This window comes from Scyliorhinus canicula, chromosome 11 (assembly GCF_902713615.1).
Source record: "Scyliorhinus canicula chromosome 11, sScyCan1.1, whole genome shotgun sequence".
Taxonomy (NCBI): Eukaryota; Metazoa; Chordata; class Chondrichthyes; order Carcharhiniformes; family Scyliorhinidae; genus Scyliorhinus; species Scyliorhinus canicula.
The window spans coordinates 90,047,436-90,066,442 of NC_052156.1; the positions used below are offsets into that span (position 1 = coordinate 90,047,436).

At 49.9% G+C, this 19,007-nt stretch overlaps 1 protein-coding gene across 1 annotated transcript in view; it reads left to right on the forward strand.

Annotated features, from left to right (window-relative positions):
• Window positions 1–18,761, forward strand: part of abhd14b (abhydrolase domain containing 14B) — a 28,868-nt gene extending 10,107 nt beyond the window's left edge. The window contains 3 exon segments of the mRNA XM_038810835.1: window positions 15,860–16,101; window positions 18,482–18,511; window positions 18,514–18,761. Of these exon segments, the coding sequence (XP_038666763.1) occupies window positions 15,860–16,101; window positions 18,482–18,511; window positions 18,514–18,663 (422 nt within the window). The 3' untranslated portion in view covers window positions 18,664–18,761.
• Window positions 18,762–19,007: the final 246 nt, after the last annotated feature.

Here is a 19,007-nt window from a genome sequence, read left to right on the forward strand (position 1 = left end):
AACTCCCAAAAGTACATGATGAACAAATCCCAACAATTGTAGAACCCCTCCTATGCCCACCCCTCAGCATGAACGTCACTTTCTCCAGGGTCAAAAACTCCAGCAGGCTCCCCCGTCACGCCGAGGCACAGGGTGGAAAAGCTGACCTCCACCCCAAAAAGACCCGCTCGCGAGCAATCAGCGAGGCGAAGGCTGCCCCGCACCTGCCTACAACTTGGACCGGTCCGACACCCCGAATGTGGCTTCTCGGGGACCGGGCTCCACATCCACATGCAAAACCCCCGAGATCGCACTGAACACCGTCCTCCAAAACCTTTCCAACTTTGGCAGGACCAAAACATATGAACATTATTCACAGGGCCCCTCCCACATCGCTCACAGACATCCACCACCTCCTCAAAAAGCAGGCTCATCCTTGATTTTGTGAGGTGCGCCCTGAACACGACCTTCAGCTGTATCAGCCCCAACCTCGCACAGGAAGTCGAGGCATCTACCCTCCTCAGCACCTCACACCACAATCCCTCTTCAGTGCCCCCCACCCAGCTCTTCCTCCCACTTTGCCTTAATCCCCTTCATGGATACCCTACCCTCCTCCAGGATCCCCCACAGATCGCTGACATGAACCCCCCCCCCCCCCCTCTTCAGCACCCCCACTGACAGCAGCACCTCCAGCAACGAAGAGGCCGGCGCTATCGGGAATGTCAGGAAAGCCTTTCTTGCAAAGTCCTGAACCTGCATGTACCTAAACCCTTCCCCCTGTGCCAACACATACTTCTCTCCCAACTCCTCGATGCTTGCGAATCACCCCCCTTCCTCCATTTCACTGATCCCCTTCGCATCCATCATTCTGCCTTGAGCCCATGATTCCCCCAAATCGGCATCCCCCCGACACGGTCCCAGCTTAACGTGCTGCCTAAACTGCCTCCAAATCTTTATTGTGGCCATCACCACCGGACTCACCGAGTAGTTTCCTGGAGCCATCAGGAGTGACGCCATTGCCAGCGCCCGCTACCCCGACCCCCTACAAAAGCCCGCCTCCACCTTTACCCACCGAGCCTCCCCTCCCTGCTCCAGCCCCACACCTTCATTTGCCGGCCAATAATAGTACAGCAAGCCTGGGAGGCCTACCCCCCCCCCCCCCCCCCCCCCCCTCCACCATAAAACGACGGGCACTGGAATAAAAATAAGAATTGTGGCAAAATATAACTGCATGCACCTGACCCGCTAAAGAGACAGGGAGGTTATCCTACCTTGGCAGGTCCCACCAAGCTAGAAAATTATATTTCCAGAGCCCTGCTCATTCCTAAGCCACCTGCACCCCCAAGTACCTAAAGTGGTTTGCCGCCAAACAAATGGCAGCCCTCCCCACTCCCGTCCCTACTATGGGAGACCATGAATTCAATTTATACCCCTTGAATGTGCCGAATCTCTGGAGCAGCTCCATTATACTCCCCACCGACGTGCTCGGTTCCAAGATGCACAACAGCAGATTATCGGCGTATAAGGACACTCTATGATGCACCCCCACCCCTTCACTATCTCCTTCCGCAGCCCCGAGCTCCTTAGTGCAATGGCCAAGGGGTTGGGGGGGGGGGGGGGGGGGTTGGGGGGGAACGGCGACGACATTGGGCACTTCTGTCTTGTGCCCCGGTGTAGTGCAAAGTACCCAAACTCATGCTGTTAGTGTAAACACTTGCCATAGGCACCTTATACAACAGCAGCACCAACGCCACGAACCTCGCCCCAATTCCAAATCTCCAATACCGCCATCCAGCACCAGGGTCCTGGGTTCGATTCCCAGCTTGGGTCACTGTGTGGAGTCTGCACCTTCTCCCCATGTCTGCATGAGTTTCCTCTGGGCGCTCCGATTTCCTCCCACAAGTCCCAAAAGACATGCTTGTTAAGATGAATTGGACATTCCGAATTTTCCGTCAGTGTACCCAAACAGGCACCGGAGTGCAGTGACCAGGGGATTTTCAGAGTAACTTCATTGCAGTGTTAATTTGCTGGGTAATTTGCTGCAAACAATGGTTTGTTTGAGGTTGCGCGGTTGTTTGAAGGCAAGTAGTGGGGGTGTGGGGATGACCTTGGCAAGATGTTCATCTTCATTGATGAAGGTGTTGAAGGCTGCGAAGAAGATGTCGTATTTTCTCTGCTCCGGGAAAGTACTGGACGACGAAGGGTACTCTGTCAGTTGTGTCCCGTGTTTGTCTTCTGAGGAGGTCGGTGCGGTTTTTTGCTGTGCGCGTTGGAACTGTCGATCGATGAGTCGAGCGTCATATCCCGTTTGTACGAGGGCATCTTTCAGCATCTGTAGGTGTCTGTTACGCTCCTCCTCATCTGAGCAGACCCTGTGTATACGGAGGGCTTGTCCATAGGGGATGGCTTCTGTAATGTGTTTCAGGTGAAAGCTGGAGAAATGGAGCATTCGGCCCATCGAGTCTGCACCGGTTCTTGGAAAGAGCACCCTACTCAAGGTTAACACCTGCACCCCATCTCCATAACCCAGTAACCCCACCCAACACTAAGGGCAATTTTGGACGCTAAGGGCAATTTATCATGACCAATCCACCTAACCTGCACATCTTTGGACTGTGGGAGGAAACCGGAGCACCCGGAGGAAACCCACGCACACGGACAGTGACCCAAGCCGGAATCGAACCTGGGACTCTGGAGCTGTGAAGCATTTGTGCTATCCACAATGCTACCGTACCTGTGGGCAGCATCGATCCCGGCCCCGGGTCACTGTCCATGTGGAGTTTGCACATTCTTCCCGTGTCTGCATAGGCCTCAAACCCCACAATCGCAAAGATGTGCAGGGTAGGTGGATTGGTCAAGCTAATTGCCGCTTAATTGGAAAAAAAAATTGGGTACTTTAAGTTTAAAAATACATAAATAAAAAGAAAATGGCAACTGTCGTAAAATGAGAAGCCCAGGACCTCATGTAGTTGTGGTTCTCTTTTGGTTTGATGCGTTGAGTGTATTGCAAGGTGCACATCTGGAAACTTCCCTCTATGTACATGGAGGGCCAGTCGAGTGATTCCTTTGCCCTTAATCTGGTTGCTTCCAACACTGGGTGCCTTTGATGTTGCTGGGTGTAGATCCTCTGGAGAGATCTAGGAATGATGAATTGCTGACCACGCTGCATCAGTGCGTCCTCTACAGTTAATTCATCTCTGCTGGCAAAGAATGTGTGGAGCTTGTGCGGAAGGCACCCTGAGAACTCAGGCCAGTCCCTCATGATGATGTTGTGAAGTTGTCGGCATGTGACGTCCACATATATGGCATCTCTGAGTTCCTGGATTCTCTGAGAGGGCTCTTGTCATGATGTCTATGCTCCGAGCACAGGGAAACACCCAGCTGATCTTGCCTACTCCGGGACTCTGTCCCCATTTGAGTAGATGACGCCTGTTAACTGTGTCTCTCTCTCCACAGATTCGTAAGATGTATTTTACTCCAAACATATTCAAAAGTACAAAAATGTAAATAAGTCGGAGACCATTCTCCACATCTCACACCCTCCCCCCCCCAACCCCGGCAACAAACAATTCCTCAAACATGGTCATAAACCATGCCTCACAGCTCTCCGCTGATCCCCTCAATTCAAATTTAATCTTTTCCAACCGTCGTACAGGTCCCCTAGCCAGGCCGCCACCCCCGGCGGTATAGTCAACCACCATTCCAATAAAATCCTTTGCTGGGCAACTAGAGATGCGAAGGCCACCACATCTTACCACAGACTTACCTCTAAGGGAAGTAAGAGACTGCTGTGTGCTCTGTTTCACCGAGACATGGCTCACCCCCACCTCACCGGACTGTGCCATACAACCTGAAGGCTTCTCAATTCACCGGGCGGACCGCGCGGCATCATCAGACAAAGCAAAGGGTGGAGGGGTTTGCCTCCTCATCAACTCCTCCTGGTGCTTGGATATGGCGACCCTGGTGACCTACTGCTCCCCGGACCTGTAATACCTGACCGTGAAGTGCCTGCCGCCCATACTATCTTCCACGTGAGTTCACTTCAGCCATTATCACAGCGGTCTACATCCCACCCCAGGCAGAAGTGAGGAAGGCGCTGGACGAACTGTACACAGTTATAAACAACTACGAAACAGAACACCTGGAGGTCTTGTTCATCGTGGCCGGAGACTTCAACAAGGCCAACCTCAAGAGTGTACTGCCAAAATTCCACCAGCACATCTCCTGTCCCACCAGGGGCGACAACACTCTTGACCATTGCTACTCAAAAATCAAGGGCGCCTACCGTTCCATTCCCCGACCGCATTTTGGGAATCAGACCATAAGACTGTGCTCCTTTTCCCGGCTTACAAGCAGAAACTCAAGCGGGAGAATCCAGCTAAGAAGGTTGTGCAGTGCTGGTCCGAGGAGACAGAAGAGCTCTTGCGTGACTGCTTAGAGACAGTGGACTGGTCCACATTTAAGAATTCCGAGACCAACTTAAATGAGTATGCCACCACCGTCACAGATTTCATCAGCAAATGTGTGGACGATTGCGTGCCAAAGAAAGCGGTACATACGTTTTGTATATACGTACATACAGTCCAAAGATGTGCGGGTTAGGTGGATTGGCCATGCTAAATTGCCCGTAGTGTCCTAATAAAAGTAAGGTTATGGGGTTGTTGGGTTACGGGTACAGGGTGGATACGTGGGTTTGAGTAGGGTGATCATGGCTCGGCACAACATTGAGGGCCGAAGGGCCTGTTCTGTGCTGTACTGTTCTATGTTCCCCAACCGGAAACCATGGCTCAATTGTGAGATTGACTCCCTACTGAAGGACAGATCTGAGGCGTTGAAGTCTGACGACCCTGCCCTATACAAGAAATCCAGGTAAAACCTCCGCAAAGCCATCAGAGATGCCAAGAGAGAATATCAAACCAAGCTAGAGTCACAGACAGACTCTCGGCGGTTGTGGCAAGGACTAAACAACATAACGGGCCACAAAGCGAAGCCGAGCAGTATCTCCGGCAGCAGCACACTCCTCCCCGATGAACTCAATGCATTCTATGCTCGGTTCGAGCAGGTAACCAACATTTCACTGTCGAGTGCCCCAGCAGCCCATAACTCACCCATACCCACCGTCACAGCTTCCGAAGTCAGATCGGCCTTCCTGAAAGTGAACCTTCGGAAGGCAACGGGCTCGGACGGGATCCATAGTCATGCACTCAGAGCCTGCACGGACCAGCTGGCAGAGGTGTTCGCGGACATCTTTAACCTGTCCCTACTCCACTCCGAGGTCCCCACCTGCTTCAAGAAGACCACCATCACACCGGTGCCAAAGAAGAACCACGTAACGTGCCTCAATGACTACCATCCGGTGGCCCTGACTTCAGTCGTAATGAAGTGCTTCGAGAGGTTGATCATGAAACGCATCACCTCCATGCACCCAGATCACCTTGATCCACTGCAATTCACATACCGTCGCAACCGGTCCACAGCAGACGCCATTTCCGTGGCCCTTCACTCATCCCCAGAGCATCTCGACAACAAGGACTCCTATATCAGACTCCTATTTATTGATTACAGCTCCGCCTTCAACAAGGGGATTTGACAAAGAGTCATTGGACTCGAAACATTATTTCTTTTCTCTCCCTACAGATGCTGCCAGACTTGCTGGCATTTTCCCTTTCGTTTCCTATTTATTGACTACAGCTTCGCCTTCAACACCATAATCCCAGCCAAGCTTATATCAAAGCTCCAAAACCTAGGACTTGGCTCTCCACTCTGCAACTGGATCCTCGATTTTCTGACCAACAGACCACAATCAGTAAGAATGAACAACAGCACCTCCTCCACAATAGTCCTCAATACCGGGGCCCTGCAAGGCTGCATACTTAGCCCCCTACTCAACTCCCTGTACACACAGGACTGCGTGGCAAAATTTGGTTCCAACTCCATCTACAAGTTTGCTGATGATACGACCATAGTGGGCCGGATCTCGAATAACGACGAATCAGAATACAGGAAGGAGATAGAGAATCTAGTGGTGTGGTGTAGCGACAACAATCTCCCTCAATGCCAGCAAAACTAAAGAGCTGGTCATTGACTTCAGGAAGCAAAGTACTGTACACACCCCTGTCGGTATCAATGGTGGAGATGATTAGCAGTTTCAAATTCCTAGGGGTGCACATCTCCAAAAATCAGACCTGGTCCATCCACGCCGACGCTACCACCAAGAAAGCACAACAGCACCTATACTTCCTCAGGAAACTAAGGAAATTCGGCATGTCCACATTAACCCGTACCAACTTTTACAGATGCACCATAGAAAGCATCCTATTTGGCTGCATCACAGCCTGGTATGGCAACTGCTCGGCCCATTACCGCAAGAAACTTCAGAGAGTCGTGAACACCGCCCAGTCCATTACACGAACCTGCCTCCCATCCATTGACTCCATCTACACCTCCAACGGATTCTTCCCTTTCTTAAAAAAGAGCATAATCAAGCTTGTGTCATTGTCTCCGACAGCTCCCCCTTCTCCAGCGCCTCACTAAACATCCCCAATAAGAGTGGTGCCAACTCTGCTGCAAACTCCTTTTCGAACGCCAAGGGGTAACCACCCGACCCAGGGCCTTTCCCGACTTCATCCCTTTTATGCTTTCCATCACCACTCTCAACTCTTCTTAAAATAAATTTAGAGTACCCAATTCATTTTATTTCCAATTTAGGGACAATTTAGTGTGGCCAATCCACCTACCCTGCACATCTTTGGGTTGTGGGGGCGAAACCCATGTAAACACGGGGAGAATGTGCAAACTCCACGGACAGTAACCCAGAGCCTGGATCGAACCTGTGACCTCGGTGCCGTGAGGCAGCAGTGCTAACCACTGCGCCACCGTGCTGCCCCATCTCCCCAGTGCCTGTCTCCTCTCCTCATCCAGCCTTGAAAATTCCAGCCCGTCCAGAAATCGCCCCATATCCCCTTCCTCAGCCCCAGGAAAGGCACCGTACAATTTCTCATAGTACTCCCTGAACGTCTCATATATCTTCCCCGGCTCTGACATTACCTCCCCATTCCCTGTCAGCGCACTCAGGATTTCTCTCCATAGCTGATGGGCTGGCATGCGGTTCGTCTTCTCTCCATATTCGCACTGCGCCCCCTTGCCCTCCGTAGCTGCCCAACTGCCTTCTCTGTCATCAGCCTGTCTAACTGCCCTTGTAACTTCATCTCTCAGCCAATCCCTCCATGCTGGGGGTCCTTAAATATTCCCTGTCAACCTCGACTATCTCATCTAATAATCGTCCATGCTCTCCTCCGTGCGCCTTGAACGCGATAATCTCCCCCCGAACCATCGCCTTCAATGCCACCCAGTATGTGTCCGCCGATACCTCCCCATTTTGATTCAGCTCCACATAGGCCTTAATCACCGACAGAACTCCCTGTCCGCTAGAAGCCCCAAATGTAACCTCCATCCCTGCCTCTGCTCCTGCCTCGCGCTAAGTCGAACCTCCAGCCATTGCGGCGCATGGTCCAAAATCACGATTCCTGAATGCTCCACCCCCACCACCCCCACCAACATCTCTCGGCTCACCCCCCAAAAAAAAAATCAATTCTGGAGTATACTTTGTACACGTGGGAAAAGAAGTTCCTAAACCTCCAGTGGTCCACCATACCAATCTTTTCCATAAGCCCTCCCAGCTCTCTCGCCATCTGCAGCCTGCCAATTGACTTGGGGCTCGATCCATCCACCCTTGCCTCCAGCACACAATGAAAGTCTCCTCCTGTAATCAACTAATGCATGTCCAGGTCTGGAATCACTCCCAGCAGCCCCCTCACAATCCTCATGTCGTACCAATTCAGTGCATAAACATTCACTAACACCACCGGCGTCCCCTCCAACACCATGCTCACTATCACGTATCTTCCCCCGGATCCCACACTTCCTTGGCACCTACAACCCCGTCTATTTACTCAACAGGATGGGCACCCCCCGCGACTTTAACTCAAACTAGAATGAAATACCTAACCCACCCAGCCATCCCTTTCTCAATCTAACCTGATCGTCACCCAGAGGTGAATCTCCTGCAGGAAGACTACCCCCGCCTTCAGGCTCCTCAAGTGCACAAAGACCCAAGACCTCTTCACTGGCCCATTCAGACCCCATACGTTCCATGTTACGAACCTTAGCAGAGGCTTGCACCTCCATTCCCTTCTGCTATCCCCATCCAACTGGCCGATTCTGTCCCCTTTAATTTCAGCCTAAACTGGGCCCATCCAAGATGGCCCCCTTCTCCATTCATGACCGTGCTCTTCCTCCTAACACTGCCACATCGCATCCCCCTGCCCTTGGCCAACCCCTACAGTCATCTCCAACACCACGCTCACTATCACGTATCTTCCCCCAGATCCCACACTTCCTTGGCACCTACAACCCCATCTATTTACTTGGGCAGCACGGTAGCACAAGTGGTTAGCACTGTGGCTTCACAGTGCCAGGCTCCCAGGTTCGATTCCCCACTGGGTCACTGCCTGTGTGGAGTCTGCACGTTCTCCCCGTGTCTGCGTGGGTTTCCTCCGGGTGCTCCGGTTTCCCCCCACAGTCCAAAGACATGCAGGTTAGGTGGATTGGCCATGATAAATTGCCTTTAGTGACCGTAAAAGGTTAGGAGGGGTTATTGGGTTACGGGGATAGGGTGGAAGTGAGAACTTAAGTGGGTTGGTGCAGACTCGATGGGCCGAATGGCCTCCTTTTGCACTGTATGTTCTATCTCCCCCACTTCACTTCCATTCACCAGCATTACGTGCCAGCATGGCAGCTCCTGCCCGAAGGCTCCTCCTATTTACCCTCCCCCACCTTCCCTTTCCTGGTCTGTGCAAACGTCTGCATCTGCACTTCCCCCTCCCCCACATGAACAAAGATACATCCAAGATATCACAGATCACCTCCTCCAAAAGATAAACACCATCACGGGGGGGGGGGGGGGGGGGGGGGGGGTGTAGTTGCCCCCTCACAATCTTATTGCTCCTTAACAAACAATCGCAACTCCTCCTCCCCCCCCCCCCCACACATACACACAATCTGCGCCTTCTGAATTCTGTTGTCACAGCTCCTCCGTCTCTGATCAATGTTCTCCCCAGTCTATGATCTCTAATACAGCCATTGGCCTCCTATGGTTTTTTAAAAATAAATTTAGAATACCCAATTATTTTTTTTCAATTGAGGGGCAATTTAGCATGGCCAATCCACCTAGCCTGTACATCTTTGGGTTGTGGGGGCGAAACCCACGCAAACATAGGGAGAATGTGCAAACTCCACACGGACAGTGACCCAGAGCCGGGATCGAACCTGTGACCTCGGTGCCGTGAGGCAGCAGGACTAACCCACTGCGCTACCGTGCTGCCTCTCCTATGGGGTTTTGAAATAGTATTCCCGGCCTTCAAACGTCACCCACAGTTTCACCGGGTACAACAACCCAAACTTGATCTGCCTTCGATAAAGTGCCGCCTTGGCCCTGTTGAATCTGACGCACCTTTTCGCCAGCTCCACTCCAATGGCCTGATCGATTCGGACCTTGTTCGCCTCCCATTCGCAGTTCCGCCTCTCCTTGGCCCACCACAGGATCTTCTCCTTCTCCACAAACCTATGGAGCCTCACAATCACCGCCTGTTGCGGTTCCCCCACTCTTGGCTCTGCCTTGAGAGACCTGTGCACTCTATCCACCTCTGGGGCCTTATCCACCACCAGCCCCGCCAACGATGTACCTCGTAGCACTTATGCCTTCCGCACCTTCAGGCAGGCCAACAATACGCAGGTTCTTTTCTTTTATAAATATTTTTATTAGAATTTTTCAATTTAACAATTAGACATATAAAAACCACACACTTTACAGAGTGTGATGTCTCTTATGTACAATTTACATGTACCTCTTTCATTGGCCCTCACCCTTTCCTTGCTCTCCCTCCTCCTCCATTGATAGTCGGGCTCCATTTTGGCCCCTCCGTTCGCCATGGCTGTTGTATTTTTATATTCTTTATTTCATTTTGTGGTTGTTGCTGTTACCCCAATGGCTTCGCTGGAGGGGGCTCTCTGCACCCCCGTTGCCCTTTTCCCGTGTCCCTTCCTGACAATACACAGGTTCTACCTTCTAATTCTATTCTCTTGCTCCTCCAAACTTTGTCCTTAGCGACTTGCAAAGGTCCGCCAGGAGCACCACATCCCCCTCTCCATCTCCTGGATCTGCGACCCTTGTACCTCCAAACCTTCTCTACTCTCTCCAACGAGCCTTTCAAGGGTGCTACCACTCCTTCGATGGCCTTTGATCAATCTTTCTGCATCTCCTTTCGTTGCTGGCGGGACTCCTCTCTGGTGAACGGCATCAACTGCTCCATCAGGGGTTTCCAGTATGCGACGACCCTTCCCCTTGCGCCATCTTTCCAATTGTTGCCACGCTACAGGCCTCTTCCAATTCCTTGGCCAGATCTTTAACCTTCTTCTGCCGGGTCTGATAACCAGCAGACATGCCACTCCCGGGAGGGGGATCTTCTCCTCCACACCTTCAGCTACTCTTTCCCGTCAAAATTCCCCCGTTTTTGGGTGAAAAGAGCTCTAACCAACGCCTTTTGAGCTGGAGCTGGCCTGTGTGCGACCACTCACTCCATGGCTGCCACCTGCTGAGATTTGCAGCATCCCCAATTGTCCTGTATAACTGAGTGCTTTGTCAGGCCACTTCCTAAGGCAGCTGACCATCTACCAGGTTGATCAAAGTAATGTATAGGGCCCAACTTGTGTAAGGATGACTGGTTTCCTTCAGAGCATGAGTGAATTACCTGAGTCTTTTTATTAACCACAATCTGACAGCTTTGTGGTCACTTTATTGATACCAACTTTATATCTCTGGCTTTTTAAAACTCTGAAACGGTCGCAGTGACATGCAAACCTGGGTCCTTTGGATTAAGAGAACCACTGCACCCATAAGTTGATGGGCAGGGTTAGAAGCAGCCAGGGTTTTCCCTTGTTTGGTTAGGGTTCTGCAGTCAGTCTCTCTCGCTGGCACATGCCAAAGTCATTGTGAAAGACACAACATTCAATGCCTGTGTCGCAACATGGTCAACAAATTAAACTACAATCAGAGAAAACAAAGGGTGGTTGAATGGCAAAAGTACTTTTAACTCCTTGTCCACCCATTCCATTTGAAATGCTTTTCACACACACATTCAACTGCACCCATCTGGACAAGGGTCTTGGGCTTTGGAGATAGAACATAGAACAGTACAGCACAGAACAGGCCCTTCGGCCCTCGATGTTGTGCCGAGCAATGATCACCCTACTCAAGTCAACGTATCCACCCTATACCAGTAACCCAACAACCCCCCCCCCCCCCATTAACCTTATATTTTTTAGGACACTAAGGGCAATTTAGCATAGCCAATCCACCTAACCCGCACATCTTTGGACTGTGGGAGGAAACCGGAGTACCTGGAGGAAACCCACGCACACACTGGGAGGACGTGCAGACTCCGCACAGACAGTGACCCAGCCGCGAATCGAACCTGGGACCGTGGAGCTGTGAAGCATTTATGCTAACCACCATGCTACCGTGCTGCCCTATGTGATGTGAAGAGATTTTAGGGAGTCAGAATGCGAGCTACTTTTTGCAGAATATCCAGCCTCCAACCTGCTCTCGTAACGTGGCAGCACATTGGTATCAGTATCTCTTCTTCTGCCAGCTTCCTCCACTCTTTTTAGCTGGTGCGTGCTTCCCTCAGTCACGGAGGGCTCATCATAGAAGAGGCCCTTTGGCCCATTGAGTCTGCACCAACACATGAAAAAAACACTTCACTTACTTACCTAATCCCATTTGCCACCACTTTCCCAGAGCCTTGAATGTTACAACATGCTGCCAAATGCTCATCCAGATGCTTCTTAAAGGATGTAAGGCAACGCACCTCTACCACCTGGCCAGGCAGTGCATTCCAGACTGTCATCACCCTCTGGGTAAAAAGGGTTTTCCTCAAATCCCCCTAAACCGCCTCACCTTGAACTTGTGTTCCCTCGTAACTGACCCTTCAACTAAGGGGGGAACAGCTGCTCCCCATCCACCTCCTCCATGCGCCTCATAATCTTGTGCACCTCGATCAAGTTGCCCCTCAGTCTTCTCTGCTTCAGCGAAAACAACCCAAGCCTATCCAACCTCTCTTCATGACTTAAATGTTTCATCCCAGGCAACATCCAAGTGAATCTCTTCTGCGCCCCCTCCAGTGCAATCACATCCTTCCTATAATGCGGTGACGAGGATTGCACACAGTACTCCAGCTGTGGCTTCACCAAAGTTCTATAAAACTTCAACATGACCTCCCTGCCTTTGTAATCTTTGCCTCGATTGATAAAGGTAAGTGTCCCATATGCCTTTTTCACCACCATGTTAACCAGAGATCTATGGACAAAATCTATGGATTTTCTATGATTCTATTTACTGGGTTATGGGGATAGGGTGGAGTTGTTGACCTTGGGTAGGGTGCTCTTTCTATTGTTATATTTATAGAATATCTTAGGATTTTCCCTACTTTTACCAGCCAGAGCTTTCTCATATCCCCTCTTTGCTCTCCTAATAGCTTTCTTAAGCTCCATCCTGCATTTCCTGTACTCCACTAATGCCTTTACTGATTTGCTCCCCTTGCACCTGTTAAAAGCCCCTCTTTTCCTACTCATTGTATCCTGAATATCTCTGGTCATCATGGTTCTTTGGGCTTGTTACTGTTTCTTATCATCAGAGAGGGAAGATGTTGGGCCTGCTCTCTCTCCATTTTCTTCTTGAACGCCCCACTGCTGGTCTGTAGATTTCCCACGAATGGCTCTTCCCAGTCTACCTTGGCCAGATCCTACCTTATTTTACTAAAATCCGCTCTTCCCAATTCAAATTTTTATTTTGCAACTTGTCTATTTCTTTCTCCATAACAAGCTTAAATTGTACCAAGTTGTGTTCACTACCACTAAAATACCCCCCACCACCACCTCAACCACCTGTCCAGCTTGATTTCCCAGAATTAAGTTCAGTACTGCGCCATCCCTTGTTGGGCCCTCTATATGTTGACCTAAAATGTTCTCCTATATACATTTTAAGACATCCACTCCCATCTAAGCCCAATTAATGTTGGGAAAGTTGAAATCACTTAATATAAATACCTTATTGTTATTATTTTACACACCTCCATGAATTGTGCCCATATTTGCTCCTCTATTTCCCGCTGGCTATCTGTGGGTCTATAATAAACACCACATTTGGCTGTCCCTTTTTTATTCCTAAACTCTGCCAACAAAGATTCATAGGGCAGCATGGTAGCACAGTGGTCAGCACAGTTGCTTCACAACTTCAGGGTCCCAGGTTCGAGTCCCGGCTTGGGTTATTACTGTCTGTGCTGAGTCTGCACGTTCTCCCAGTGTTTGCGTGGGTTCTCTCCGGGTGCTCCGGTTTCCTCCGACAGCCCCAAAGACGTGCAGGTGAGGTGGATTGGCTATGCTAAATTGCCCTCAGTGTCCAAAAAAGGTTAGGTGGAGTTACGGGGATAGGGTGGAGGTATGGGCTTAGGTAGGGTGCTCTTTCCAAGGGCTGGTGCAGACTTTGGGCTGCACGGTAGCATTGTGGTTAGCACAGTTGCTTCTCAGCTCCAGGGTCCCAGGTTCGATTCCGGCTTGGGTCACTGTCTGCGCGGAGTCTGCACGTTCTCCCCGTGTGTGCGTGGGTTTCCTCCGGGTGCTCCGGTTTCCTCCCACAGTCCAAAGATGTGCAGGTTAGGTGGATTGGCCATGATAAATTGCCCTTAGTGTTGGGTGGGGTTACTGGGTTATGGGGTTATGGTGGAGGTGTTGACCTTGGATCGGGTGCTCTTTCCAAGAGCCGGTGCAGACTCGATGGGCCGAATGGCCTCCTTCTGCACTGTAAATTCTATGATAATGAGCCAAAAGGCCTCCTTCTGCACTGTAAATTCTATGATTCTATAATTTGATGCCCCGCTCCAAGATATCATCTTTCCTTACTGCAGTAACTGACTCCTTAACGAATAATGCAATGCCTCCTCCTTTGTCTGCCCTGAAAATTCGATATCTCGGGATTTTGAGCTGCCGGTCCTATCCCTCCCTCAATCACATCTCCATGATGGCGACTATATCACAATTCCACGTCCCCTTGATTCATCCGTTTTACCTGTAATATCCCTGGCATTAAAGTAGAGGCCGTCCAGCCTTGCCTTTCACCCTTGAATACTACCGCTGTATTCCCTCTGACTTGATTGCTTTCCAGTATTATGTATGTTGTTTCCCTTTTCTGCTAACAGTCTGTGTCCCCACCCCCTGCTGAATTAGTTTAAAGCATCCCAACAGCACTAGCAAAGCTACCCGCAAAGATGTTGATCCCACTCTAGTTGAGATATAGGCCATCCTGCGTGTATAGATCCCATCTTCCCAAAAATGTACCTTTTCTTAAGCCACGCATTCATCGGCGCTATTTTTCTATTTCTGTACTCCTTGGCACGTGGCACGGTGCGTAATCTAAAGATTGCAACCCGAGAGGTCCTGCGTTTTAGTCTACCGCCTAGCTCTCTGAATTCTTGATACATGATCTCATCCCTCTTTCTACCTATGAGATTGGTACCAACATGTACCATGACCTTTGTCTGATCACCCTCCCCCTTCATGATGCCCTGCAGCCGTTCAGTGAGATCCCGGACCCTGGCATTATCACCATCATGGAGTCATGTTAACGGCCACATTAGTGCCTATCTGTTCGCCATACTATAAAATTCACTATTACTATTGCTCTTCCTCTCTTTTCCCCCCTCCTGTCCAGATGGGCTGCTGGTGGTGCCAGATGCTTGGCTCTGTCTGCACTCCCTGGAGGAACCAGCACCCTCATCAGCCTCCAAAATGGAATAGCGATTTGTGGGCTGGACCACAGGGGACACCTGAACTACCTGCCTGATTCTCTAGGTCGGCCTGGTGGTCACCCATTCCCTTCCTTCCTCAAGTTTCTTCAGTTGCGGCGTGACCACCTCTCTAAATGTGCTGTCCATTATGCTCTCCGACACGGAGATGTTCTGCAGTGTCCCCAGCTGTCGTTCTAGCTTTCCAGGAGCTGCATCTGGATACACTTCCTGCACACATGCTGGTCCCGGACACTGGAAATGTGCCCTACTTCCCACATATATATGGAGGAACATACCATGGCTCTCCTGCCATGACAAAACCCTTTAAATTTAATACTTAAGAATTAAAAAATGAAATAAATCAAATAAAACCCTACCCTTGCTAAAGCAATGACTTACAATTTAATGTAGTATGAAAATACCCACCAGGACGTCCTCACCAATCAGCTGCTCCCGTTAGTCCCATGTCACATCCTAAACTGTGACGCCACCTTAGAAAGCTGCTGTTAGTGACCCAATGGTTCCCACTGCAAGACTGCAGCTTGCCTTTCTGAGGAAAGGTAGAAAATGAAAGGAGCACCTCGCTCCCTCCTCACCAAACTCCCTCAGTCACAAAACTCCAATTTAAGCACTCTACTGCAGCCCAAAGTAGCACTCCAGAATTACTTCAGTACCTCAGTAACATGGCAATTCCTCATGCATGTATCTGTTGCGTTGTGATAAACTAATCACCTGCAAGGAGCATCACCGTTAATCCTGACCCATCCTTAACGACACCCACATGGATATGAACAGGTGTTCCCCCTCCCTAGTCAGGAACAACTTGTCTGAGATCAGTTCACTCAGCACAGCTTGATGAAACTTACTGGGCTGTTGGATGCTGTTGCTGATGGAGTCACATCTCTTTCTCCGAGGCTCTGTGTTGTACATTAAAGGCACTGTAATTTCCTTCGGTTTTCACGCTCTCTCTTCTCCCCCAGGACTGGGTCAATCCAAAGAATCCACTGCTCCAGCCAGTGTGGGAGGACCTCGCTCCTGCCACTTTCTTCTGAATGTTTTGAAGGGTTTGAATCTGGGCCCGGTTGTGATAATCAGCCCCTCGTTGAGTGGAATGTATTCACTGCCATTCCTGTTTGGACACAATGACCTGGTAAAGGGATTCATCCCAGTCGCCCCGATCTGTACTGAGAAATTCTCGGCCGAGCAGTACACCACTGTGCAGGTAAGCTGGATCTTCCACTGACACAAAGAACTTGGTTTTATATAACGCCTTTGACGTCCTCAGCATGTCCCAAAATGCTTCACAGCCAATCAAAGCAGGGGGTCCACTGTGGTTGGAAACACTGTAGCCAATCTGTGCATCAAGCTCCCCCAGTCAGTTTTCACCCAAACAATCCATTTCCATAATATTGGTGAAGAGATAAATATTTGCCAGGGCACTGGGGAAAACTCAGTCACTGTTCTTCCACGTATGTCCATGGGGAACCTTTATATCCGCCTGAGAGGCCCTCCAGACGTTGGCTCCATATCCCATTTGAGAAACAGCACCTCTGGCAGAGCGGCACTCTTACACCGGTGGGGCCAGCAGTCTGCATTATGTACTTGGTTCAATGAAATGGGACTCAGAAGAATGAATACTACTTATTCTGGAACTGCATACTCTTGAACCACTCTTATTGGGTCCTGTGTATTGAGCAGGCCCAGTTACTGTGACAGAGGCCGGTGCCAACTGTCCAGTCACTAAAACCTTTAAAAAAAAAAATATTTTAGAGTACCCAATTATCCTACCCTGCACCTCTTTGGGTTGTGGGGGTGAGGCAGATACGGGGAGAATGTGCAAGCTCCCGGGATCGAACCAGGAGCCAGTGCCCCTGTTTTTCACTCACACAGAAGAACTGTATTAAACAAGGATAGTTATTTTTACCGTACAATGTCAGCTCTGAAGAAATGGGGTGCAAGCATGACAGATTTACAAACATACGGATTAGGAGCAGGAGTAGGCCACTCGGCCCCTTGAGACTGTTCCGCCATTCAATTAGATTGCAGATGATCTGATTGTAACCTCAACTCCACTTTCCAACCTACCCCCAATAACCTTTCACCCCCCCGGCTTAACAAGAATCTATCCAGCTCTGCCTTAGAAGTATTCAAAGACTTTGCTGCCACTGACTTTTGAGGAAGAGATTTTCAGTGACTCCCAACTCCTCAGAACAGAATTCTCCTCACCTCTGTCTAAAATGAACCATCCCCTCCCTTAAAGGACATTAATGAATCGGCTGGGTGTGTATGATAAATCGATCATGGTTTCATAGTCTTTATTACTAAGACTGTTCAATTCCAGATTTTATTAATATTAAATAAATGAATTTGCATTTCACGCTGTGGAAGGATTTGAACCCATGTTCCCCAGAGCTGGGTCTCGGAATTACTAGTCAGTCACATTATCACTATCCAGGTGTATGATTGTTCTATCCATTCCGTTTTGGTGACCCGGGGGGGGGGGAGGGGGGGGGGGGGGGGAGATGGTGGTGCAGTGGTTAGCACAGCCGCACAGTGCCGAGGACCTGGTGTTCCATCCTGGCCCCAGGTCACTGTCCGTGTGGAGTTTGCACATTCTCCCCGTGTCTGCGTGGGTTTCATCCCACAACCCAAAGATGTGCAGTGTAGGATAATTAGGTACTCTCAATTTATTATTAAGAAGTTTCAGTGACTGGAGGTTTCGCACCAGCCTCTGTCACAGTAACTGGGCCTGCTCAATAAGACTGGTTCAAGAGTATACAGTTCCAGCAACCCTCACAGCCACACCCAAATCACCACAGAGCAACTGTCAGAACACTGGTCAACCTTGAGAAACAGAGGGGGGAACGGGGAATCAGCCCAGTTCAATTAGCAACCATCATCTATATTGTGCTGGTCATAATCAGGAGCAGGAACCCTGCCTGATTTCCCCCCCCTTGCCAATCCCCCCCCTTGCCAATCCCCCCCCACCACCACCACCCCTTCAAAACTCGGGGAACACCGGCATCAGTTGCAGTTCCCAACAAGCTAGCACTTAGTAAGGACTGAACCTGGATGTTTGTGGTGTTCCCCTTCACCATTGTACTTCTACAGTGACTAGTACGGCTCTCCCATTTGTCTCTGACATCCTCCGGCTACATCATTTGTACCTCTCTCCTGATTCTGGTCTCCTTTCTCTTTGTCCCACAAATGGCAGCTGCGACTCCCGAGTGCTGAGGTTGTAATCTACGGTAAAACCCCCCTAAATCTCACATACTTCACATCCTTCCTGATGGGCCACCTCTTTGATCAAGCATTTGGTCACCCCTCCTTCCTCCCTTGCCCTTTCAACATCAAATACTTGGACTGATGCCATCTGGTGATGGACTTTGGAATGCCTTTCTACCTTGAAGGTGCTCTATAAATGTAGTCTGTAATTGTTGGTCAGTGTGGCCTTTATTGGTAAGCTCCTGGAGGGGGGTTGGTAAGCAATAGCTCTGAAAGGTGACTGAGCATTGTTGCAGTAAGCCCTGCTGCACATCTTTACTTGATCAGCTAACTGCACTGAGCCCCGGACACTGATCCATGCTTTATGTTTTTGACAGACCCCCACCTTGATTATCTACGGTGAGAGGACAAGACGATGGGTCATACATCATTAAACAAGCTGAAGAACCTGGGCAACCACAAGGTGCACATAATGAAAGGGGCTCCGCATGCATGTTACCTCCATGACCCGGAGGAGTGGCATCAAACAGTTCTGGAGTTCTTGCATAATCTGTCCTAATTCCCCTCCGATTACACTCTTGCTGCAGCTAAATAATTACCAGTTAGCAATTGGATTAAACTGCTCTGTCACTTATTAAATGTGCCAATCAGAAAGAACCTTGTTTAGTGCCTGCCACCTTTCCTCCAATGGCATTACTGATTTTACAATCAGCTTCTTTCAGAGATTTTGATGCTGATTTGCTAGCAATCCTTGTCACATTGACCAATCAGCCTATTCCTGGTGTCTTTATTCTAATTCAGTGATTTTAGACTCGTAAGTGGCTCAGAACCATGTACACCGAGATCAGACACCATTCACCTGCTCTAATCACACCATCTGAATTAACCAGCTGAGTGAAAGGT